At 36.0% G+C, this 27646-nt stretch overlaps 1 protein-coding gene across 2 annotated transcripts in view; it reads left to right on the top strand.

Moving 5' to 3' along the window:
* Positions 1 to 14319, top strand: part of GRM8 (glutamate metabotropic receptor 8) — a 761438-nt gene extending 747119 nt beyond the window's left edge. Inside the window, exons 9-11 of one of the 2 annotated variants that reach the window (XM_061198012.1) lie at positions 7638 to 7884; positions 8774 to 8819; positions 14247 to 14319. In XM_061198012.1, coding sequence (XP_061053995.1) covers positions 7638 to 7884; positions 8774 to 8819; positions 14247 to 14319 — 366 coding nt within the window. The remainder of the gene's footprint in view (positions 1 to 7637; positions 7885 to 8773; positions 8820 to 14246) is intronic. The other variant, XM_061198014.1, reaches the window with a different exon arrangement.
* The last annotated feature ends 13327 nt before the right edge of the window (positions 14320 to 27646 follow it).

The following is a 27646-nucleotide window of genomic DNA, read 5'->3' as shown; positions in this document are numbered from 1 at the left end:
GAAGCCATTGACTTTTAATTGTCATATTTATAGTTTAAAAGGTCATCATGTTGGGAATTCCCTGGATATCCAGTGGGTAAGACTCCTCGCTTCCACTGTAGGGGGCGTGGGTTTGATCCCTGGTCCGGGAACTAAGATCCCACATGCCATGCGGCAAGGCCAAAAAAAAATGATCATCATGTTTATCTATCCAAGAGTTTCTGTCCCAGCCTGGGTATTGATTTGAAGGGGTATGGGGCCCTCAAATTTTAATATACTGTCTAGCTTTAGAATCTGATTTATTGTTTTCCTCTTGAAACTACATGGGTTATTTCCTTTAAATGTCAAATTCAAGAGTAAGGATCCACACTGCCTCAAAGACCAGAAAATTCATGTATTCAGGCAATGTTCTAGGTGTTGAGTTTATAGTAGTGAACAAAACAGGTAAAAATCCCTGGACTCATGGAATTTTTATTCTAGTTAAGGGAAAGAGACAATATGTAAATTAGTAAAATATATGGACTTTTATGCTAGAAAATAGATGCTGAGGAGTGAAATAAAGCTGGGGAAATAAAGGCAGGTGTAGGGGTGGGGGTACAATTTTTAACTCCATGTTTAGGAAAGGATCTCATTGAGAAGGAACCGTTCAGAAAGGAACACTTCCTGAACGAAGTGAAGGGGCAGTTCATCAAATATAAAAGCCCCAAAGCAGAAGCATGCTTGGTATCTTCTAAGATTAGCCAGGAGGCCAGTGTGATGGGAAGAGAATGAATGAGGGAAAGAGTAAAGCCAGATCAGCTCAGAGGACCTTGTAGGCCATTATAGGGACACCATCAATGTGAAGTCATTGTAGAGTTTTGAGGGTAGGGGGTCACCGAACCCAATTTATGAATAATGGGATTAAATTCTAGCTACCTGTGTTAAAAATCAATCAGATGATCAGATAGAAGAGAATAAGAGCAGAAGAGGAGAAATGTATAGATGTCAACAGGACATCTATAGTGAAAATCCAAATAAGAGATGATGTTGGCTAGGACCGATGCAGTACCAGTGGGGGAAGTGGAAAATGACATATATGAACAAATTTTGGAAGTAGAGTCAACAGGATTCAGTCACAGATAGAGTGTAAGAGAAGAGTCAAGGACAATTTCTATTTGTTTTCATCCCAACAACTGGAAAGATGGAATTAAGACAAGGAAGACCACTGGAAGACGAAGTTTAGGAATGAAGATGGGATTCAGATGCTTGTTAGTTTTGGATAGAATATGTCAGACATCCAAGGGGAGCTACCCAGAAGGCAGCTGAGTTTCCTGAGGGAAGCCTGGAATTAGTCAGCATATAGTTTTTAAGGCAGGGCTACCTACATAACTTGTGAGGCCCAATGAAAAATGAAAATGTAGGCTTCCTTATTCAAAAATTATTGAGAATTTCAAAACCCTGACAGAAGAACATTAAAACAAGTGTGAGGCCTTTCTGAGTGAAGGAGCCTGTGTACAGGCAGTGTACCCAGAAAGCTGGTCCTGCTTTAAGGCCATAATTCTGAATGTTATCATCAAGAGAGTAATGTGTCCAGATAGATATATAGATAGATAGATAGATAGATAGACAGACAGATAGATATCCACGGACTGAGGTCTGGGATACTTCAAGGTAAAGATGTTAGAGAGAATGAGGAGGATCCCTCAGAACTGACTGAGAAGGAGAAGCCAGCAAGGTATTTGAACTCGACAAAACAGAAACAATAATAAAATATTTGATATGGACTTGGGATGGTCCATTAGTATCCAGGCTCCATCCAAAGAGCTGGTGGGGGTGTGTGTTATCGCCTCTGGTGTCCCATTGCAAGAGGAGTTTTATTAGTTTGGATTGTTTCATGATAGGTTGATTTGAGGCTTTTACCACCCACAGGGCAACTCCAGAGTTTCTTTGTAAACTTCTCCATCTTTAAAAAAAAAATTGTTTTAATCACTTCTAGTAATTAATGAGATTTTGAAATCCATTGGCTGAAGCCCTTCTGAAAAGCAGAAAATCCATTTGTGGAGGCAGGTGCCACTTTGGCGGACACACAGATGAGGGAATAGATAACAGAAGCAGAGAAAGGCAAAGGCAGGCTTTAAGTGTAAACGTAGCTTTCTCACTGGTCAGACTGTGTGAAGCAGCCAAACAGGACCTGGCTGACTGCAGCAAAAAGTGAGATGAAACCAACCATCCAGGGCAAGGCAGAAATATTCAGGAATAAATAATCTGTTTCTTATCACATGGCACAAACCCGTTTGGGGTGTTAGGTTTCTTAACAGGTTACATTGGTTACTTAGGGGTTGAAAACTCACCAGCTTGGATATCTGTGGAGTTCTGTGTGCAGGCAGCTGGTTGAAAGTAAAAGACTGACCTGTCTCCTGGAGTAATACAATCTCCTCCCTCCTTACTCTTCCTAGAGTCTTGAGTGATTCCAGGCCAAGACCTACATTCAGTAGACCCTGGATGTGCACAAATGACTCCTGCAGAGAATGAAGAGGAAGCTGTAATAGGTCCCAGAAAAGATGTCATGTTAATATGCTCCATTGTGCCATCTCCTCCCTGGCTTAGCCAGAGATCATTTAAGTCTGCTTCACTGCATGTGACTACTTCAGCTTCAAAATGTCCAGAGGCTGTGGAGGCAGAGGAAGTGACAGGCTATCAATGGACATAATAGAAAAGACACTCCTCTTCCTCCAGGTACTAATATTTTGGAGTGACAAGGGGCAGAGGGTGGGGCATGAAAGAAGGATGGAAAAAAGAAGGTTACATTAATATATCCAGTACCACTGTCAGCATCTCTCAGTGGATTTATGTTGGTTATAGGGAGTTAATATAGTTTCCTCCTAATATAGTTACAGCATTCTGGTGAACTGCAACTTTGATACAGAGAACCAGTGCACTATTCTATTCCCTACCAGCAAATAGGAGTTGACTTTTGGGCAAAATTTTATTCTGCCTACTTTGAAGTAAGATTACAAAAGCATTTTCCTGGACATCATATAGTGAGAGCAGGGCTGTCAGCTCTTCACTAAACTGTCAACTTTGGATTAACTGGCTCATAGGCCCCTCTCTTATTCTATATACCTGGAAGGATGCTTCGTTGGCAGCCTTTTAGATTCAAAGTTGTAGGGAAAATAATCTTCGTTGCTACTACTCTTTTGTACCTTTGAGACATTTTATAAAGATTATGTCATTCCACCTATAACCCTTCTATGAGAAAAGTATTATTTTCCCCCATTTCATAGGGAAGAAATTAAAGGTCAGAGAGGAAAATAAGATCTCACAGCTGTTCACTTGCCAGGGAAGTTTTATTAGAGTTCAGATTGTCACCTGGTGGGTCGACTAGGGGTTTTTACCACCCACAAGGCAACTCCAGAGTTTCTCTGTAAACTTCCTTATCTTTGAAAAGAATTTTAAGTGGCGGTGCTGGAATTCAAGCTCAGGTCTGCTTGAACATGTTTCTTCCTTACGTGGTTCAAGTAATTAGAATATTCAACAGGTATTAAAAAAATCCATGAGTTTTTTGGAAACAAGTGCTCATTTTCAATCTTTTAATATAATCTTTCCATTTCTTCTTAAATATGGGAGATACTGAAAATCCTATAATCCATGATGCTAAGAAATTAACTTCTCTAGAAGGACAGTAGGTGGCATTTCATTTCTTTGCTTATTTTGCTCTTATTGCTTTCATTGAGGTTATAATATATACGACATTTTTATTTCATTAAATATTCAAAGAGGAAGTTCAAAAACTCAGTCTACTCACAGTCTGAAGTCCTGTAACAAAGCCTTGGCCACTGTAAGGTTTTAGATTTTAGGGTATGATTTTTGTATAGATGCTTTTTCCCATCCAAGTACTAACCAGGCCCGACCCTGCTTAGCTTCCGAGATCAGATGAGATCGGGCGTGTTCAGGGTGGTATGGCCGTAGACTGTATAGATGCTTTTTATATATTAAACCCACATTAAAATTTTTCAGAAACTGTTGTAAGAGAGCACATAAGGAAGATCAGCATTATGCTGTAATTTGCAAGCATAGTGTCTAATGGAGGGCTTGGAACACTGTACTGTTTAATCCTAATGTCTATGTTTATTACATCTTCTTTTGAGTTGGTTTGCTAAGAGGATAGACTACAGTAATATATTTAACGTGGAAACTAGCATTCCAGAATCTTCTTCATGCTTAATATTTAACAAAATCAAGTTTACTATATATTACAGAAATTATTCTGAATAAGGGGAGAAAATTATCACTTATATTTATGGTAGTAGATAAAATTTATAAGATTTTCAAACTAGAAAGGTATTTATGAATTATTTGGACTAGTATTATATGTTTTAGCAAGACCAACAGGTTAAGACATATAAAGAGAATCCAACTAATCAATGTGGATGTTCCCATCATTTCATGTCTATACCTCTGGAGGGTTTTTGTTTGGTTTTTGTTTGTTTTTTAAGTTAAAGTGACTTGGCTGGGTCTGACTGGGACAAAACTGATGGTTACCTATTTGAGTGGCTTTGGAATATTTATGTGTGGTTTGCATTTGGCTCTATCCTTTCCTTATCATTACATCCTTTCTCTGCAGCCCATTTTCTGCATAGCCTTTCTGCAGCAAGGCTAGCTGGAGAATAAGTAGGAATTCAAAGAGGATTAACTATCGCATGAGAAGCTTATGAGTATTTATAATAATAAGTTGCTTAAAACTAGGCGGCAAAGCTTAGGGAGGTTCGTGTGGTTTAAAGGCACATATTCACATTTTATCAGGACCTTCTTAATTGTAGTAGATTAGTTCTCTCAAATTTAACATGAGTTTTCACTTGTTGGCAGGTAGCCTGAGAGGTCATGACATGTAGTAATTTACCACTTTGCTGAGGGATGTATTTGAATCACGTCTCTACTGAGGCTGGTATGCATGAGCCCAACCTAGAATCTGGATTCATACCTCATCTCTTTGTGTTTCTTACTTAAAATGTCATCAACCCTGATGTCCATTTGACAGAGTGGAAAATTATGGAAAGCATATTCTGTATGATTTGTGTAAATTAAGGGTTTCTTGAAGATCTTCATATACTTAAAAATAATGAATGGTATCTGAGTAATTACTGTGTGATTTCTTAGAGGTATATAAGAAAAAATGTAGATTATAGACGCTAGGGAAGTTTATACCCTGGTTGTGCATTTTTTATGAATTATTACGAAGTTCATATAAATTATTATAATCACATAGTTACACATTGGTGAGTGCTCCATTGTATTTATTTTTTAATGCACTAGTGCTTAGAAGTAAAATAAGGACATTATAATCAAGCTTTATCATGGAGGACTTCCTGGAGGAGGTGAACTTTGAAACAAATTGATCCTAAATATCACCTTGTTGAAGGGTGTTCCCATACTCACAATAGGGTCTTAAGCAAAGGACAGCCTTAGTGGTAGATAAATTGAACAGTAAACAGCAATCCACAGGATATGATTTCTCAGACAAGGACAGTCTTTTTACTAGTGCCTGAAGTTCTCTTCATGTTTCAGACAGTTTCTTACCTCAGGGCTTTGTCATCTGTTAAGAGAAACAGTTTCCCCTAGGAAAAGGAAGCCATAAGGCTGATTCAGGTATTTACTCTTGAAGGTAAATATATTTCGAGTCTTTATTAAAAAGGACACAATTAGGGCTTCCGTGGTGGCGCAGTGGTTGAGAATCTGCCAGCCAATGCAGGTGACACGGGTTCGAGCCCTGGTCTGGGAAGATCCCACATGCCGCGGAGCAACTAGGCCCGTGAGCCACAACTACTGAGCCTGCGTGTCTGGAGCCTGTGCTCCGCAACAAGAGAGGCCGCGACAGTGAGAGGCCCGCGCACCGCGATGAAGAGTGGCCCCCACTTGCCGCAACTAGAGAAAGCCCTCGCACAGAAACGAAGACCCAACACAGCCATAAATAAATAAATAAATAATTTTAAAAAGGACACAATTAGTTTGGGGATTGCTGGATGCAATCTGACAACTTTACATTTTCAGAGGTATCATTAGAATGAACAGACATTAATGAAGATCATGGAGATGATAAAGGGATCTCTTCATCATCTTAAAACATGGCTACCTTGTAACCTCAGTATTCCAAGTTATTTGGGAGAAATTATATTTTGAGCTCAGGACATGAAAAATGTAAACAGATCAAAGGTTTTATTTTTAAAGAGGTGAAATATTCATACAATGGAATATTATTGACTCTTTAAAAAAAAAAGAAGGAAATCCTGCCATTTGTGACAACATGGATGAACCTGGAGGACATTATACTAAGTGAAATTAGCCAGATACAGAAAGGCAAATACTGCATGATCTTACTTATATGTGGAATCTAAAATAGTCAGACTCATAGAAGCAGAGAGCAGAATACTGGTTACCAGGGGCAGGGGGAAGGGGAACCGGGGAGATATTGGTCAAAAGGTACAAACTTCCAGTTATGCAAGATGAATATGTGACTACAGTTAACAATAATGTATTGTTTACTTGAAATTTGAGAAGAGAGGAGATCTTAAGCATTCTCACCACAAAAAAATAAAATAAAATAAAAGAATGAAAGAAATAAAATGGTTACTATGTGATGGATATGTTAATTAACTTGACTGAGATGATCATTTCATAATATATGTTTATCAAAACATCAAGTTTTGATAAAACCTTAAATATATACAATTTCTATTTTTTGATCATACCTCAGTAACATTGGGGAAGAAAAAAGATTAAAATACTGTCATGTTTGTTTTCATAACATAATGAAAAAAGCTAAAGCAGTGATTTTAGGTTTGACTTTTTCAGTTCATTAACCTCTAGATTGCAGGAAGAAAAATCTTCCAGAGGGACTTCTCTTTGTAAGTACCAGAGCAGTCAATTTCAGTGAAATAGGATAAGGAATGAGCACAGGGGGAGAATTTTTCAAAATGCAGATGTCAGGACCCATCCCCAAAGGGCATATTTCAATCTTGGAAGGAGGAAGTCTTACGTATTTTCTAAAAGCACCCACATTTATTTTGATCTGATGCAATCATCTAGAAACCCTCTGGAATTATCCTTTAGGGGGGCTATTAAAAAATATCAAGCCCTTATGGCATGCTTGTGATTTATCAGGTTTGGAAGCTGGAATTAAGTAATTATGTGAAGATGCAAACACTCGCATTATTCAAGCAATGGTGTGCAACAGTGATGATCTGGACTATTTCACTCCCACTCTATTTCCACTGTATATAATTTACCTTCTAGGTTAGGTTTACTGTTGAAAGAATAACATTTGACCTTGTGATACCTCCCTGAATAAGGTTTGTGTGACATAAAATGTTAGTCTTTTGCTAGACTGATTTTGCTCCCTTCCTTATATATCCTTAATTATAATCTAAAGAGGAAACTAAGCTCCATCAGCTTACTTGTTTGTTTTTGTTTTAAAAAATTGGGCTTCATAAACACTACAACTTTACCCACATTTGCAGGTGGGGATAAAGGAATGTTTGACTATAATTAAGGGCAGTTTTAATAAGTACCTTCTAATGCACCGTTAGCAGAGAAGCTGGAATAATTTCAGAAAACGGTTATATTATTTATCTTAGGTCAGGCTTACCAACATTGATTCTATGTTTTTTTTTTTCCTTCTTCAGATGTACATCCAGACAACAACACTTACTGTCTCCATGAGTTTAAGTGCTTCGGTGTCTCTGGGCATGCTCTACATGCCCAAGGTTTATATTATAATTTTTCATCCAGAGCAGAATGTTCAAAAACGCAAGAGGAGCTTCAAAGCTGTGGTGACAGCTGCCACCGTGCAAAGCAAACTGATCCAAAAAGGCAATGACAGACCAAATGGCGAGGTGAAAAGCGAACTCTGTGAGAGTCTTGAAACCAACAGTAAGTCATCCGTAGACTTTCCGATGGTCAAGAGTGGGAGCACTTCCTGATAGATGTACGTTGAACATTTTTCTACTGGTCTTGGGGACTGTGCTACGTGTCCAGGGCCCTGGTGGTCCCCGCACACCATGAGACCATCACAGCAGTTAGAACCATTTGGTTAGAACCAAACGATTTCAAGGCAAGTGGCTCCTCTCCAGAGCATGAACATAAACACGAAATCTCTTTTACAAAGTGTGACACTCAGGTCTCTCTTTTGAGGCATTACAGAGCTTGAAGCTTGGAACTATGCTCCATTTATAAAATTATCCTTTAGCTCTTAGGAGCTACTCTCCAATCTTTGTCAGTTCAATACTGGTCGCTCTTCACAGAATTAATAGTTAACTAGTATTTATGAAGCATGCTACCAAAGATCTTACACAAATAAATGATACGTTATTCAGATATTTAGGGAAATGAGAAAACTAGTTAGCCAACATGTTAGGTTAAGTCATAGTCTATATTTGTTTCCCCAAAGTGATCCCCTTCTTTGGTTTCCCTTGATTTCCCTTCTTGGATATATTAAGATAATTAGAGCTCTTCTCTGAAAGCCTCATGACCCTGAAAATAGGACCCCTTCTACAGCCACCACTCCACTTTTCCTTTCCTCACCTATTATCTTCTCTATAATCATCCCTGAAGAAGCACATAACAACATACTGGTACCAAACTAAGCCAGTAGAGTTTAACTGAGCTGTTCAAGTCCATCTTGGACTCTATGGAAGAGTAGCAAATAGATTGAAGGTATGTATTGCAAAATACCAGAAAGCTGAATACAGTGAAAAAAATTTATATATATATATGTGTGTGTGTGTGTGTGTGTGTGTGTGTATAACCTATACATTACGAGGTTCTGTAGATGGTTCAAAAAGAAAAAAAAAAGCTAAGGTCCTTGTGTTAGAGTGGCTTCCTGTCTTTTGGGAATATAACACAGGCATTTAATAATTAAGGATAAAACCCTATGCAAAAATACCCTCTTTCTCTCGGATTCTGCCAGGAGGCTGTATCTCCTTTTCTCTGTACTTTTGACATGAAATACAGAGAAGATTGAGATGACTTTATCTGATTTAATTATTATAACAACTTAATAGTCTTCACTAGATTCACAAACCTTCCTTTGCATCAAGAGTTCCAGATGAACACTGTCTACTCTAATGCCCCATATGCAGAACTATCCTTAGAAGATAAGTATTGATTAAGTAAACTTATTGGCTTCAATTACTATCAGACTTCTTGGAATGACTGGCCAGGTCCTCTAGGAAGATGACCTTCAGCTCGTGAATATCAAATTTAGTTACTTGTAGAGAAAGAAGCCTTTTAAGAATTTCACAGACATTCCCCACATATTCACCCTTCTGCAAACATGAAATCTTGAGGAAGTGCAAGAGAAGGCACAATAAGGATGGGTTTTGGTATCAAATTGTTATAATCATCTCTGATTATAGATAAGCAATTGACTAATAGTGGGGCTATCTGGGCTCCTAGCAAAAGTTGTGCTGTAACTACTTTCAAGGGCATCAGAGTAGAATGCTTGTGATTTCAGGGCAGAATTTTATTTGTTTTTTCTGCCTTGAAAGCATCAGTGCAGGAAGTTAAAACCTATTATAGGATGCCAATAAACTACTGTTGGCCAGTGATACACTTTGAACACTGGCACTTCTCAGTATGACTCACCAGAGTCTGTAGTTGTACTTGGTTTTTAGCAGCAATCCAGAAAACCTTATATAATATGGTTGCAATGGAAACAACCAAATGTACACTGAAATAAATACCAGTTATCCTGGACTCACCTCTGAAATGTGGTAAGGAAAAAAATTAATAAACTTTTTCCACCCCTTCTTTAAAAAATAAGTTAGTTCCCTGAAGGGAAAATTTGCTGTATTGATAAAGACTAATCCCATGCTATAGAAATAAGTCTCATACATTTTGTTTTCCTTTTATTATTTTCTGTTGATGTTGAAATGGAAATTTCATAGCATATGTACGTTTCCCTCTTTTCTCTGAAAATAAGAATGAAAGATTACAAATGTGAAGGCTGTATGGTGGCTAAGCCTATAATATTTTGGAGGAGTTGAATGCTCACTTTTGGAAGGTAAAAGAAAGTTAAGAAGGTGAAACAAGATAAAGTCAATTATGACCTCAAATAAGGTTAAATTGTACTCTGGGGATTTTACTGTAGTATTCATCTTTTACAGGAGTGGTTTGGATTGAATAAATTCGGCTCAGATAAAGTGATTATAGTTTACACATTCGGGAGAGACAGAGTAGGAAATCTTCACCCATCCTTCTGCAATCCCACTCCTGGTAACCACTGTTAACCTTTGTTCACTTAAGGACTAGCTACAATGGACCCCTTGTGTGCCTGTTCCCTTTACCACATGCACCAGTGGTTTGAATGGGAAAAGTAAACAGTCTTCCAAAATCACAAACTCTCTAAAACTACCAAAAACTTGAAGAGCTTAAATGCAATATTTTTCTTCTAAAACTGTGTCTTATGTCTTTAGAAGTATAATTGAATATTGGAAAAGCTTTTGCCATTCAACTCTCTGTAACTAGTACCTTGTCTCCTTAGATTTAAAATACCTCTTTTCAAAACCTGTGGAGCCTATTCTCAATCAAACCGGGACTAGTTAATCCACTGGAACAGTATCCATGTTGCCGCATTCTCGTACTTTCTGCTACCAGACTTTTGATAAGTCACCATTACTACAATGACTTGACAATGATGTACAGGACAGTGTTTTGTAAACTATAAATCACTGTATAAAGGTAAATGTATCATTGCTCCCATGAAAATATAGATTGGTCTGTAACAAAAAAGAGAAGACAAAATTCAAAAACTATTGTTTTAGCATCCCCTTTTTTAAAGATTTTTTTTTTTGATGTGGACCATTTTTTTAAAAGTCTTTATCGAATTTGTTACAATATTGCTTCTGTTTTGTTTTGGTTTTTTGGCCCCCAAGGCATGTGGGATCTTAGCTCCTCCACCAGAGATCGAACCCACACTCCCTGCATTGGAAGCGAAGTCTTAACCACTGGACCGCCAGGGAAGTCCCTCCCTTTTTTTAATATGTGGAGGATTTTGATAATTATGGCTACTATGCTACAGTCGGGATTCTTTTTTCTGACCAATTAACTGTATTCATGATATGCATGCAATGTTTTTCTTTCATAGCCATGGCGTTCTACCAGTCCATCATTCTTAGAAATTTCATCTTAAAGATGACTTGTTAATGCCAGAAATTCTGATCACATATTTAAGGAAAGCTTCTAATGGTACAGAGAATAAATAAAAGTAATGTGAAGCTGGAAGGGAGACCAAATGAGTCCATGTTAATGACTGAATTTGCAGAATACTACATTTCACACATAAAAAGGTCAAGTGTTGTTTCATTAAAGTGTGGAAAGAGAGTTAGAAACAAAGTTGATATATATGAATTTTATCAACAGTACCCAGTTAACGAATGCTGTAACATGGTATTCCTTAAGCTCTATTCATGCATAATTCATGAAAACAGCTGCTTCTGGAGGTAGGTAGATCTGCTTTCTCTAGCTTATGAACACAGTGTGGTGTGCACAGGAAATTCATTGTTGCTGTATTCAAGCCTGATTTTCACATAAGCATATTCATCAGCAGAAGTATTACATTAGCTTATATGTACATCTCTGATCCCTTTTGTTCTGTAACACTTCTGGGATAAAGGTAAAAGTATCACTGCTGCCATGAAAATATGCAGACATACCTCGTTCTACTGTGCTTCACTCTATTGCATTTCCCAGATACTGCATTTTTTTCAAAAGTGAGCATTTCTGGCAACCCTGCATTGTCAGATGATGGTTAGCATTTTTTAGCAATAAAGTATTTTTGTCTAATTTAGGTATGTACATTGTGTTTTTAGGCATAATGCTATCACACACTTAGACTATCGGATAGTGTAAACATAACTTTTATATGCACTGAGAAACAAAAAAATTTCATGTGACTTGCTTTATTGTGATATTCACTTTATTGCAGTGGTCTGGAACCTAACCCACAAAATCTAGATTGGTCTGTGATTAATAGAAAAGATAAGACTTAAAATTCAAAAATTCTATTATTTTAGCATCCATCTTTTTTTCTTCTTGGAAGAAAAAAAGGAAGACTCTTGCAAGATATCTGCCATTCACATCGTTTCAATGTTGACTAAATTATGTTTCCAAAGCCTTACATCCTTTTTCTAATCAGAAAAATTAAGATTACTTTCCTTTTGTAAATTATAGTCTTAGTTCTCAATAGAATTCTACCATCTTTTTCCCTGGAGGTTACTTCTAAGAGTTCAAGAAATGAAATATGAATTTCTAAAGAGCTTTAGAGTCTTAAAGTTGGAATGATCCTTGAAGATTGACATCTGAATATCATCTTCGTTAAGGTCTTTTGGCTCTTGTTCCTCTGTTACAACCATAATTTTTCTTTCTAGCTATCTACAAATTTGATAGATATTTCTCACATTTTTAGTTACTGTTAAATATACTGAATAGGGCAGGAAGCTGAGCAATCTTTTAAAGGGTCGTTTTTCTAACTCATAATTTTTCTCCATCTTGTCTACAAAGATCATATGAAAGTCTTTCAAAAGCATAGTTGAAGCACAGATTTTATTTTCTTAGAATATATTTAGAGGCATATGAGAGCATTATATAAATTAGAAATAAAAATTAAAAAATAAAGACCATAAAAATCACTGTGTTTCACTTCACACCAAACCAAAGGTAACAGACACCCTACCTTTTAGAAGCGTAAATAGAGAAGTAGCATTCCATATGGACTCTCTAAGACCACAGCCATTCCCCACAAATCTACCGTGCCTCCATCCTCACAAAAACCCAATGTGGATTGTGGACCAGTGATGAAGCTGAGGCCCCATAACCTGGTTCAGTGACTTTTTTTCATTCATTTTGTAGAGAAGAGAATGCAATTTAAAACCAAGTCTATTGGTGTACAACAGAAACTAACACAGTATTGTGAAGCAATGATACTCCAATAAAGATCTATTAAAAAAAAAAGTGTAAGATCTACTTCCTTTCCACTGTCCCTCAATAATAACCTAATGTGAGCAACATAGAAAGATAAGCAGATATGTCCCACCTGTTTTTGGCATGAAGCTCATAATATTCAATGAAATAAAAAAACAGCAAAAACCTCTACAGCTAGCACTTCCTGGGCTACCTGCATTAATTTTAGTGACTGTGGACTTTGTCTGATCCTGGTCTCTGGTAAGAACTTGTCTGGTCAATTACCAGTATTCATGTACACTACAGTGAATGAGTCTAATTGCCAATTATTTCAGAGAAGAAACTTTACAATTTCCTTATTCAATGTTCAAAAGTAAATTATTCTCTAAAAATCTGTTTCACCCTGAATTGGATTTATATAGTGAAATACATACATGTTTTGCACTTTTTCTTCTTTCTTCTTATGATTATTCATTCCAGAGTTCCACTGAAAAATAAATAGGATATCACTTTTGAATTTTAAAACAGAGATTTATTCCATCACATCTTTCAACAACGCAAAGTAATTATTTGGATTTAGATTTGTATTTCTGGAAATTTAAGTATGAATATAAATTTGACTTAGAATATTTTCTTTTTCATATTTTTCTAATAACCTTACAATAATGGGTTTTAGTTCATGATAAGTTGGTACCAGAACAATTAAATATTCATTTCCTTCTTTGAGTCTTTATTTATTTTTTAAACATCTCCATTTGTATCCTTTGGATGAAACCAGACCATAAATATGTATTGGCAATACACATTGATATTTTACTGTGTTCAATTCTAGAGTCTAAAAGTACTATTTTTAAATGGAAGATATATTCACTCTCAAAGCACGACTAATTATAATGACTAACTCTTTCTCGGTCATCAAATCAGACTCAAAGAATTGAGGTCTTTAACGTGGGTTGTAAAACAAAAATTCTTTTTTCATTTTGCAGGATAGAGAATTTCATCTGTTCTTTCATTTTTTATATTGTAAATCTCTGTTAGTCAAAATGCACATTTAAATTGAATTTCACCTAAATATTTTAAAGACCAGGGCATTCACATTTTTAGTTTTCTGCTAAATGTCTACACTATAAATGAGACTAGTGGTTTTACAGATTAAAAATTCTGCTGCATTTTTATTTCTACAATTGTTGAAATCCTACTACACTGTTTAAAATAATAACAGGTTGTAAAGACCACATATCATAAAAAGTCATTGCAATATTTGAATTTTAAAATCATTTTAACAAACTAATTTATTATTCCGTACTATAATTTGTCTTAATTTGTCTTAACAGCTTCCTCTACCAAGACGACATATATCAGCTACAGCAATCATTCAATCTGAAACAGGGAAATGATACAATGTGAAGAAATGTGGTATGCAATCTTAAGCAATGAACGTGACACCACCAACACTCACTCCTGGAGATCTCTGTAGACTACAATCAATCAAATCAATAGTCAATCTTGTAAGGAACAAAAAGTAGCCACAAGCCAAAAGTATCAATAACAGGAAGTGAAGAAACCCATTTTATATAATACAACCAATGAGTGTCAAGCTAAAGTATTGCTTACTCATAAGCAGTTAAAAAAAAAAAATCACGAAAGGAAAACTAATGTTAGCTTGTGAAAAAAAAAATGCTGTTGAAATAAACCATGTCTGATGTTATTCTTGTAAGTATTTTTCTGTGATTGTGAGAACTCCCATTCCTGTCCCACATTGTTCAACTTGTATAAGACAATGAGTCTGTTTCTTGTAATGGCTGACCAGATTGAAGCCCTGGGTTGTGCTAAAAATAAATGCAATGGTTGACGCATGCAATTTTTTATACAAATAATTTATTTCTAATAATAAAGGAATGTTTTGCAAATGTTGAGAGTTGTTTCGTTCCAGTTTTAAAGCCAGGGAAAACTCTTTCCAGTTGGCACTGCTGCTGTTATTTAACTGCTGTTGTAAAAGCCCTGGTGTGCCAAGAAACTACTATTTCCTTGAGGAATGTCTTTTTGTACGTTTGCGTGTATGTGAAGAACACGGTCTTTCATTTCTATATGAAAAAATATTTGTGTAAGATTTTTGTGAATATTTCAAGATTTATGTGGTAGCTTTTCATAGTAATTGCTTCTTTTATGAAGAATCAAGCAGTAGCTTGAGGTCAATTTCTTCAGGTATCATAATTAACAAATGATGAGTTAAACTTGGGAGAATGTAATCTGCAAATCACCATCTAAAAGTATATCCAAGTGTCACTGAAATTCTCCAAGTCAAACTTTTGCAAAAAGAAATATTCCAAGGTGTGTAATATTAACTTTTTCTCACCTGGGCCTAGTATCCACTGAAATCAGTGAAGTAATGGGCCTTACCCAATACATTCCTCAAAGCACAGAATTAGCGTATTTATTCCCTTGGCATCACTAAAGAAACCACAGTTCAGATAACATGTCAGTGCTTTCTTATTTTCCACATGAAAACATTCATAGGTTCATAGAACAGTATCATTAAAGAGAGAGAAAACAGGGAGACTGTGTCATGCTAATAAACCACACTAGGATGGGTAAGAGGAGCCCATTAAAGGCCTTCAAATCTGCTACCATTTTCGTCATGGGCGCCTCCATTCTACACAGTCCCAGACATCCATCAAGTCAATGGTTCTCTACAATCATTTTGTTAGTAAATGTTCTCTCTGCTGAGTTAGCTTGGACGGCTCATTGCATCCCTTATAGATATAAAGAGCTATCTGTGCTCTGTAGCTTCAACCCAGATATTGACAGTCACTTTATTTAACACAGAGTTGAAGTAGCATAGCTTAGGCTCCTTCAGCATAGAGTAGCATTTCCTAGATACCAACCCAGACAGAGAGCTACATACAGAAGGAAATAGGTACTTATTGGCCTCTTGTTGAGTTTCTCCTAATAGTTATTTGTTGTTTGTAGATAATATTTAAATCAAGAGTGAGAGTATTGTTTTCAAGTTTTCAGATTATCTGAATTACTGATAAATACAATCCTGTAATCAGGATCATAAACCCACCTGTAGGTGTGCCTTCCTAGATAAGACCTAGTTTAAAACGAAGGAAACTCATAACTGCATATTTACTATATTTTATTGTGCCATGTAGCTCAGTACCAATAGCCATACCAAGAAAAGTAATTATAATCGTATTTTAATTTTTAAACTGACAGTTTTCTTCGTATTGGAGATTATTAGTCATTTTAAAGATTTTTTTTAAACTAGTAAGTATATACATGTTTGCTTGAGAAAAATGCTTGAATTTTACAAGCCTTGCATTTCATTCAGAGAGAAATTCAAGTACATATTCATATTTTCATTTACTAATTGACTCTAGTCAGGGTAAGTGGATGCAACAGGGTGATTATGAGAGCAAAGCTGGCTTTCAGGCTAAAGGTGGGTTTTTATTATTATTATTATTATTACTTTTTTCTTTTAAGGCTTTAGGAAGAAAAATAAAATATTAAACAAAATTCATGACATTTCAAAATTGTTCTTCCTATTACAAACTTACCAATGGGTTTTCTTTCCTAAGTACTTTTATAAATAATTGATAATTATTTGGTGTTCTACAAAATCTTTTTAACTCATAATAGAGTTGAATAATAGTCCTCATAGATTTACATATGCCAATCATCCTTTATAACATTATCTCAGTGGAAAATTTTCTTGATGAAACTGTCACCCTCCCCAGGCAGTGGGAGGATAAATTCCCTCAACCTCTTACAGTAGGAGCTGGAGCATTCTGACCTCCACTGTGGTTATTTTCTCAGGGATTTTGCTGAGGGCTCAGGAGATAGTTATACACGCTGGGACAGTGTGGGGAGGCATCCTGTAAGGAGAAGGATTTAGCATGTGCCAGTAGTGGTTCATAAGACCCACGCTTTAAAACTAACTGCCTGTGTACCGTAGATAAGCAAATGCAAAGTTGCATGGAAAAAATATAGTATTATAGTCTTTAGAATCGACCTTGTGTTTTATTCTGGCTAAGAAATGTCACATCTAATCTCAGCATGCCAGAGGGAATACTAAAAATGTAGCCTAAGGTAATATTCAGCAAATGTCACTAGTAGACAATAAGCGATATATTAGTGTGACCTTGGGCCAACCAAATCTGACCTCAATTTTTAAAAAAAATTAGCTTATGCTAGCTAATATTTAAAGGCATCTAAATCCATGACGGTTGATCTGGTACAAACTAATTTTATTTTTAAGGAAAACTAATCATAAATGTAAGCTTGAGGGAAGATCGTTGGAACATGAATAGGAACTAAATGATTAAGCTTAATTTTTAGTGTTTATCAGAAACTTTTACAGAAAATTTAACGTTTCAGATGAACAGGATTTTACTTTTTTAACTTAAATTAAATACCATATTACAGGAAATCTCACTAAGAGCAGAAGTTTGTGTCATTTTATTTCCTTCCCCTTTGACTCTATATTCTCTATTATTTACCAATGACAGTGAAGAAAGAATATTAACAATTTTCTAAATTATGTTAGCCAACACTGATATTTTATTTATTTATTTATTTTTAATTTTTATTTATTTTTTTGAGTCTATCTTTTTTTTTTTTTACATCTTTATTGGAGTATACTTGCTTTACAATCGTGTGTTAGTTTCTGCTTTATAACAAACTGAATCAGCTATACATATACATATATCCCCATATCCCCTCCCTCTTGCATCTCCTTCCCACCCTCCCTATCCCACCCCTCTAGGTGGTCACAAAGCACTGAGTTGATCTCCCTGTGCTATGCGACTGCTTCCCACTAGCTATCTATTTTACATTTGGTAGCGTATATATGTCAATGCTACTCTCTCACTTCATCCCAGCTTACCCTTACCCCTCCCCGTGTCCTCAAGTCCATTCTCTACATCTGCGTCTTTATTCCTGTCCTGCCACTAGGTTCATCAGGACCATTTTTTTTTTTTTTTTTTAGATTCCATATATATGTGTTACCATATGGTATTTGTTTTTCTCTTTCTGACATACTTCACTTTGTATGACAGACTCTAGGTCCATCCACCTCACTACAAATAACTCAATTTCGTTTCTTTATGCCTGTCCATTATATATATGTGCCACAAATTCTTTACCCATTTGTCTGTCGATGGACACTTAGATTGCTTCCATGTCCTGGCTATTGTAAATACGGCTGCTATGAACATTGTGGTACATGTCTCTTTTTGAATTATGGTTTTCTCAGGGTATATGCCCAGGAGTGGGATTGCTGGGTCATATGGTAGCTCTATTTTTAGTTTTTTAAGGAACCTCCATACTGTTCTCCATACTGGCTGTATCAATTTACATTGCCAACAACAGTGTAAGAGGGTTCCTTTTTCTCCACACCCTCTCCAGCATTTATTGTTTGTAGATTTTTTGACGATGGCCATTCTGACCGGTGTGAGGTGATACCTCATTGTGGTTTTGATTTGCATTTCTCTAATGATTAGTGATGTTGAGCATACTTTCATGTGTTTGTTGGCAATGTGTACTGATATTTTATTTAGTCAGCAAGTGGATGAAATGACATTCTTAAACTCTGTTATGCAACTTTACCAATTTTTCTCATTTCATTTATTTAATGTCAGTATTCCATCCATCTTTTAGAATAAAATTGCTAAAAATAACAATAAGGTTGCATGAAAGGATGAATAAGAAATAATACCAAATTATAGAACATTCTAATCATACAAAATAATGTTTAGAAATGCTTCTTTTTTCTTTTATCATGGTTCTCCTTTAATGGAGATATGAATAATGAAGAAACATTTGGCTTTAGCTAGAAGAAAAGATTTCCTTAAGAAAAAATGAAGCCTATGAATGTTCAGAAACTTGCTTTTATTCTTGGAAAGTGTCATATTGTAGTAGCAAAAAGAAGAACAATTATTGTTTAAAAAAAAATATTGTCTATGTTCTATTTCAGTTTTTTTCTTACAAAAAATTTTTTGTAGCATAACTTTTAATGATATTGTGACTTATGGGTGCCATTATTTTTTATTTAATTTAACCCTTCATTGGGACATTCAGAATATTTTTCTCTCTGTTGAACTTAGTGTATTATAAATGTAAAGCCTTGTACTATATTTTGGCTACTTTCAGAGTGATAAGGATAGAGAAAAAGAAATTTGACCTATTAAATATTTTTCTAATTGTGTAATGCCTTATTAAGTAGTTTTAGCAAAGCTAACTTTGACAAATAACTTGTTACAAAGTCATGAAGGTCAAGCATGGATTGGGACCTATTAAAAAATAAGAATTGGCCATGTAATGACTTGGATAGGAGGTAGGGGTGATGTGGTTATAGAAAACAGGAAAGGCAAATCATCCGTGTGATGTGTCAGATTTTGAAGTAAGCATATAAGATTATTTACCAATGAACTAACTTTCATTAGGTAAGTTCACTAGAACATAGGGTGATCCTGAGAGCTAATGAAAATTATCAGAATGTTAAAGTGTAATTCTGAAAGAGTTAAAAATATTGATACAACTTTCATAAAGAGGTAAAATGAAAAAGTCAAGGATTTTCTTCAATCCATTTATTAATTAGGGAACCAGTAAGATGTTAAAACTAGCACAAAGAGCATTTGAGAAGCTAATGATGTATATAATATATTTAATATATAAATAAATATTGGGATAAATGAGAGGATTATATATAAAACTAGTTTAGTGTCTTAAGGTGTAATAAACTGTAAACTTAGAGGTTATCTCTTCACTGGACAGACATCATTTGAAACTACTGGATAAAGATTGACAAATTAACTCCTGTATTTACAGAGCTATAAAATAACCGTGTTGATAGAAATTCAAATGTAGCACTGTGCTGAAAAAAAAAAAATCACCATTTTTGCCTATTTCCATGTTTTGGGTAATTTTTCTAAGTTTTACTTTATTGTTTTGTTTCCCCTAATTTCAAGCACTGCATTTGCAGTATCTGAACAATAAACCTCACAAATGCGCTTAAAATCATATTAAGATAATCCAAGTTAGTAATGGAAGAGTTCTGGAATGGGACTCTATTTTAATTATTCTTTCCTATCTTTATTCTTTACTGTGTGTGCAATTCAGAGGCTGGATTGAATAAGACGATACGGAGGATAGATGTGAATAAGTGTGTAGCTGCCTTCAGCTAACAGTTCCTTATCTGGCAGTTCCACAAATAATCTGTGAAAGCGTGACTTCTTCCTTTTGTCCCATAGGTATTGTCATCTCTAGGGGGTATTTCTTCTCCCTTTTTTTGTAGTATATTACCCTGAAAGGGCAAATTAGTTTTTCAAGAGCATCCCCAAAGATGACAAACCATGGATAATTTATCACATATCCATGCATATCTTCTAGTTGTCCTTGGCTATTAACCCTTGCCCACCCCAACAAGGCCTTTTCTCAGATCCTGCCACTGGCATTTTCCAGGCAAGAGAAGCAAGAATGAGGTCTTCCCCGTCAAAGGGCTGGAGTTGGCAAGGGGAGAGGTATGATGAATAGAGCTCTGTTTTTCTACAAATATCCTAGAACTTATGAACGCCCATGTACCCCACTTCAATTTTCTGAATGGAGTACTAGTAGCATTGGAGCTCAATAAGAATCTTCACTAATCTGGAAGAAGGAAGAGGAAGCAAAATTATAAAATAGATGAGATGTGGTTTCTGTACTCATTTTTTTTTCTCATAATGTTCTTGAACTTCTTTGTACCTCCTGAAGATGTCATCCAGTTGACTGATAGCCTCTACATACATTCTAGGTATTCAGAGGTCCTCTTTTCCCATTTTCCATTTTTGGACCCACTAATACTTTGCCATGCTCCAATGCCTCAATCCCGAATTACTTTTTGATGTCAAAGTTGTCACTGTCCCCAATACACACAGATATCAAATAGGCATATCAAAGGTCCCTAGGGAAGCTACTACAGTTGGATTTTAAGTAATAAAACATATATTTAACATAGTTTAATTATTCACTTTATTTAGAATATTTACTGAGGACCAGCTATGTAGCAGATGTTGTAGGCGCTGAGAATATAACAGTGGACAAAAACAACGACAACAACAAAAAACCAACCCTGGTCCCCAAGGCATTTATATTTCTGTGTGAGAGATAAATAATAAACAGGATAGATGTATAAATATAGAGTATGTGGGCTTCCCTGGTGGCGCAGTGGTTGAGAATCTGCCTGCCAATGCAGGGGACACGGGTTCGAGCCCTGGTCTGGGAAGATCCCACATGCCGCGGAGCAACTAAGCCCGTGCGCCACAACTACTGAGCCTGCGCGTCTGGAGCCTGTGCTCCGCAACAAGAGAGGCCACGATAGTGAGAAGCTCGCGCACCGCGATGAAGAGTGGCCCCCGCTCGCCGCAACTAGAGAAAGCCCTCGCACAGAAACGAAGACCCAACACAGCCAAAAATAAATAAGTAAATAAATAAATAAATAAATAAATAAATAAAAATCCCAATGCTCAGTCTTTTAAAAAAAAAAATATATATATATAGAGTATGTAAGATAGTGATAAATAGTGATGAGAAAAATAAATCAGAGAAAATGGATAGGAAATAGGTTAAGAAGTAACATTTGTAGAGTACAGGGTTGAAATTTTAGGTAGGGTAGCTAGGGAAGATGACATTTGATTAAAAGCCTGAAGAAAAGGAGGGATTGATCTATACAATGTCTTGGGGAAGAGAATTCTAAGGCAGAGGGAACAGGAAGGAGACAGATCCTGAGGCATGAGCATATCTAGAGCAGGGTAAGGTAAAGGGGAGGAGTGGGGTGGAGAACAAGATCTTGAAGGGCCTTGTAGATCACTGAAAGAACTGGAACTTTTACCCTGACTGATGGGAGACCCTCACAGGGTCTTGAGCAAATGAATGACATATGGGTCTTAATTTTAACTGCATCTTTATGACTTCTGTAATGAGATGAGATTAGCCTCAAGGAGGCAATGGCAGAAATACAGACACTGGTTACACACTCTTGGATGATCCAGAGTAGACAGGACCATGGAGTGGGCTGAGTAAGGCAGTGGAGGTGATGAAAAGGGGTTAAACTCTCTCTACATTTTAACAGAAAATCTTACTAATTTGCTGATGCATAGATGTGGTTGAGAGAAAAGGGTGATTCCAGGGTTTTTGACTTAAGTAGCTGAAAGGATGGTTGCTATTTATGCAGATGAGGTGACTGTGAGAAGAATGAATTGAAGGAAATATAATTCATACTAAAGTATGAATGTCCAATATTTCTTCCCACTCAGGCTCCTTGATTTGCATTTTTAAAGATGCATGGCTCACTAACCGGAATAACTCTAGAAATGCTGGGATAAATTTGGTGACAGGAAATACTTTGAGAACGAGCATTTGTTCCCCCTGCAGTATTTCCACCAGGGTCTCAGATCATCTCCTGATGTCACCAAATTCTTCTCTCTTCTCTAAACTTCCTCTTCCAGGCTGAACCCTGAGCTGACTTTTTTTTTCTTTCCAGCTTCTCTCAATAGCACGTATCTACCTCCTGAGGCCTATCCCAGTTCTTTTACGGTATTTTAAATTTTGTTTGATTATTGTAGTCGTTGTTGATATTGTGTTGTTGTTTTCCCAGGAATGGCCTGTGGGTCTTTGGATCAACATTAATCTCTAACTTTGTTTCCCTGGCTTCTGAGTTATTTTAAAGTGAATACTGCTCCTCAGAATCTATCCCAGGAATATTATTTTTTACCCCCAATCTTTTATCCCAATCAAAACTCTTTGTCCGAGGTCAATTTCCTTCTTAAGAAACATACCTATCTGCCTGAAACATAGAATAAGTAAATAAAGGGAATATTGCCTGAGATCATAATAAATATTAAGGGGCTGCATGAGTATAGTACTTTAGTTATGTTTTCTGCTAGTATACAAGCTCCCTGTTTCTCAAGGGCTTGCTTTTTTAAAAATTCATTATTTAATTCATTCAATCATTCACTTATTCTTTCAGTAAGAACAATGTGAAAATCATATATTATTTCTTGTGTGGAGATGCAAAGAGCTTACAAGCTGGGAGAGATAAGTCACCTAATGATAATAGCAACTACAATAATTATAATAAAGATTATAATCACTAAGATTATGACACCCTTATATCAGACAGCTTTCTAAGTGCTGCAGTGGAACAAACCTTGCAGTAGCCTTGTGGGTTTGGTACTATCATTACCCCTGTTTGTAGATGATGAAACAGAGACAAAGATTGATTAGCTAACCTGCTGGAGATCACATAGCACCTAGGTGTGGAGCTTGTACAGAGCTATGTATTGGAGAGAATGTGTCACCTGAGAGTCAGGACACAATACTACAGGGGTCAGCTGGAATATCAGTCACAAGTCTATTCTTGTTCCTGGAATCCTTTGATTTAACATTTGATATTAGTGTGTCATATCTGTTCTTGGAGAGCTATCCATCCTTCCCAACTCTGGGGAATGTATTCTGATGAGGGATATTGGATAAATTCAAGTTAGTGCTAACTTTTTTATTTGCTTTAGAGTTTTAATTTTTATTCTGAGTTGCCTCTAATGTGCAATTTTTACAGTTATCCATGTACATCATAAGACCAGACACAGAATGCAGGCCTTTTTCTTCATGGTTTATGATCTGTTATATCTCATTTGAAAATTTTCAAATACTATGAAAGAAATTTAAAAAAAAATGAAAAGACCACTTGAGGAGTGTATTTACAACTTACTGGTAAGTTCACACAAATCAACCTAGCTTTATAATTATTATATACAGGGTAACTTTATTCAGAAGTTCATGCAAATCATTTGTAAATGTGTTCTTATTATATTTTTAGGTTGGCAACCCATGATTGTTCCTTTCATGTACAAGTAGTTGCTTCAGTAATTAGTACATGATCTCCTTCCTAAGATATAGACATTATTATCATAATGTCTTACAGACAGAAAGACCAAAGCTGAAGATTATTCAAGTTCAGTGTCAAATCACCCATCCCTAATTGAGCCAAGAATAGAAATGTACAATCCACAATGCTGGGCTAACACCCCTTAGGCCAAACTGAGCCCAGCCATCCTCTTTCTGTCTTGATCAGTGTTATTACCTAATGGCTATTTACTAGGCCCACAACCTTAGCATTGCCATTAGCAGAAGTTGTCTATAGTCTTGGAGTCTATTACAGTGGAAACTCTTGGCAGAGCAAAAGGCAGAATTGGCAGAGACCTTGCTGCATTTTCACTGGCAGGTCCAATCTTCTAGGTCAGAGGTGAGAGAGAAAGTGTTTGGATAGTCAGTTGACAAGCACCTTTATTAGCACTATACTGGATCCAAGGTGCAATTTAAGACAAAGGTTTTTCAGGTGTTTTAAAGTTGTAATAGTCTGAGTCCTATCCAGTTTTCCCCTACTTCCCCCACGCCTCCCCCCCACCCACAGCAACATTTATGATGATTTCTAAGAAGCAAAAACTAGACCAAGTTTGTGTTACGTAAAATGGAAATTTCAAATTCAAAAACTGTTATACCTGTTCATGCCTTGTAACTGGAGTTTGAGAATATGTGTCTTCTATCAGCAGGCACCTGAGACCTGAAATAGATCTTTAATGGGGCCCTGGGGCTGCTGGACAGACACAATCATCCATAATGGCTTTATGGAGTAGGTCAGTGAACCAGAACATAGATGGTTGATGTGATTGGCTTATGAAGAAGCTATAATAGCCTACCGTAGAAAAACCCTCACTTTTCAGAAAGTACCTATACCAATTTACACAGTAGGGATTTTTAACTAACAGTGACAGCTGTCCGCCACAGAGGAGTTATCTCTTTACTAATAACCAACAAGAGAAGAATTTGGCTGCTTCTACATATTTAATTTCTGAGTGTATTGACTGCATGGTATTCAAATATAATTACCATATTTATGGGGCTCATTCTACCTACAGAATACAAAAGTGGCATATTTAATATGAATAATAAAGAGAAAATGTCTTCATAGTATATTCCTTATTGCTGTCAGCTTTAGAAATTCACAAGTGTGTTAAAATATATTTTAACTTAATTTTCACCATTAATACATAATAACGATTCCTTCTTTCAATCATTATATGTTCTGAAGTTAGCATTAGAATCCAGGATGAAATGACTCATGCTGAATTAAGCTAAATAAATATTTAAAATCACTTCAAGCATGACAAAATTCAGCCATAGTATGGAACTGAAATATTTAATGGAGGTATTTTGTTGAGAGGTTGTGCACAGGTCACTAACACAGCTACATGCTGATAAAGATTTTTCTTGAACTTTTTAATGGCTGGATAAAATTTATGTATTATTTATTAGACTAGAGATAGTTTTTCTAATGGAAAATTTAGCAGTAAATATTCAGAGTATGTTCTAAAATTGTATAGTTTTAGGGCTTAATTTAAATACTGTGAATATGGTATGGTCCCTCTACCGACTAAGCTGACTGGCATCATATTTTGAAGCATAAAAATACAAAAAAAGAGTGTACACTGTATATCAGTAAATGGTGACAATTTTCTAAATTAAAATATGTAAAGCTTATATAAATATACATGGGCAAGTCATCTTACAAGATAAGCAAGAAGCAAACAGGGAGCTCAGTCCTTGTGTTTCTACCACACATTTATATTACCATTTCATCATGCTCAGCATCATAGAAGGACCATTTAAGAGCTGGCCTTTAAAAACAATCTATAAATCTGTAAGTCTAAAATTAGTTTAAAATAAGTCATTTAAATATCCATAAATCTGCCTCACCTCTCTTCTCTGATTAGTACCCACTAATCCTAGAAATTTACTTTGATGGTCAATAGAACACAATTATTTCAGAAACCAACTAAAATGAAAATTCTTTAAGGATAGTTTTCATCCAAAGTTTCTCCAAGAGTGGGCTGAACACCACTTGTATCAGGGACCATAGGGATGTGGTTTAAAATGTAGTTTATGAAGCCCTGCTAGAGGCCTATCGAATTAGAATTTCAGGGTATAGGTCTTGAGAATCTGCATTTTTAAATGAGTACTTGTGCTCAGTAAGTTTGCGAGCCATTGGATTGGAGGGATGAGTTGGAGAAACTTTCGCCCATAAATAGTCCATGATACACAGTGCATTTCAGGTAGTTTTTCCTGTCAAATTTCACTATTATTTAGCCTTAATTCTATAGGTTCTTCATACCATAATATAATTACTTATAAGTATATGAAGGTTTTAACTGACTATGAAATTACAGTAGAGAGTTTTAAATGGCCAAGACCATATATAGTTCCTATACGATATGAAGAATCTATCTTGGCTTTTTCTTTGATCTAAATGAAAAGTCTTTAACACACCTTTAATAAATTTACTTTTTTCTATTTAATAAATTCAAGGGCCAATAACATGTACTTCTCAGTCTGGCAACCTAGAGAAGACTTCACTCTCATCTTACTCTACTCACCTCTCCCCATTCAATCAGTAGAATTGCATTTAAACATGCACATGAATAATAGGGGTCATTCTCCCACCAATGTTTTGGTCTTGTACCTTAAGCAAGGAGTAAAAAACTAAATAGATATAATTATCATGCCATGGGTTCCTAGGGAGTAAATATGGCAGGCAAAATTTGTTCAATTTGACTACTGGCTGTAACAGTAATAGACAGTGAGTCCACTTTATGGAAATTACTAATTATTCTTTAAGAATTCTAAAAATGTCATCTCTCTTATCGGTCCATGTTACTGCCTCATGTTATCAAAATTGCCTTTTTTAATGGTCTATGGAATGCATTTTTGCACAAATAAAAAAAACTTATGTATTCATGATGTGTTTTTTCCAGCACCTTGCCTCTTTGTGACACAGGATGAAGGCTAGTTAAACAACAGAAGCTCTGTTGAGAAGTCAGATCTCAAAAACCCTCTTGAAAAGGACCTCTTTTCTAGTTGACTAATTGGATAATGGTGTGTTGTTTGGCATGCCACTGTCTTTTCTCAAAAATGCTCACAGTTGTCTTTTCACTTAGGTGACTAAAATGCAATAACTCACTTTTTTGAGGCAATGGAATCTCATTCAGCATTAAAATAAGCATAGTGTTCAGAATATAAGAGGGAGAGTTTGTCACATCCCATATTAATCAGACCAAATCTATAGGTTTATATCTGGGGTCACAGTTGAAGAGAAATAGTAACAAATTAGAGTATAATTAAATGAACATGAATTGAAATCATTATACGGTAGGATTTTGGGAAAAGAAAATAAAGAATTATGTATGTTAAGTTAAAAGAGAAGACTTAAGTAAAGAGAAAATGCAAAATAACTGACTTCAGATTCATGGGCTGTCCTTAGAAGAAGGACTGAATTTGGTCAAATTATCAAGGCAGATTGAAACTGCCTTGCAATACGACAAGGTTTCGGATGGGAGTTAAATGACCATCTCTAAGAAATTATGTGCGGAAGTTTCTTGCTTTAAATCACAAGGTGCGACTAGATGACCCCCAGGAATTATGGGCTGAGTACCTGCAATGTGCCAGTCATCCGGCCAAGGGCTGCAAAGAACACAGAGAAATAAAGACACCATCTGTGGTCTCAACTGTGATAGATGTTAGAAGAAAAGCAAAAAATCCCTACAGAGTTTCAAAGTTGGGAAACATTTCATCTCTAATAATCTCTGATTTGTGGGTGCCTTTTGAGATTTATCATCATACAGTTTTTAACATGGCATTGAGT

The sequence above is a fragment of the Eubalaena glacialis genome, chromosome 8 (genome assembly GCF_028564815.1).
Source record: "Eubalaena glacialis isolate mEubGla1 chromosome 8, mEubGla1.1.hap2.+ XY, whole genome shotgun sequence".
Taxonomy (NCBI): Eukaryota; Metazoa; Chordata; class Mammalia; order Artiodactyla; family Balaenidae; genus Eubalaena; species Eubalaena glacialis.
This window is presented reverse-complemented; position numbering and strand designations above follow the sequence as displayed.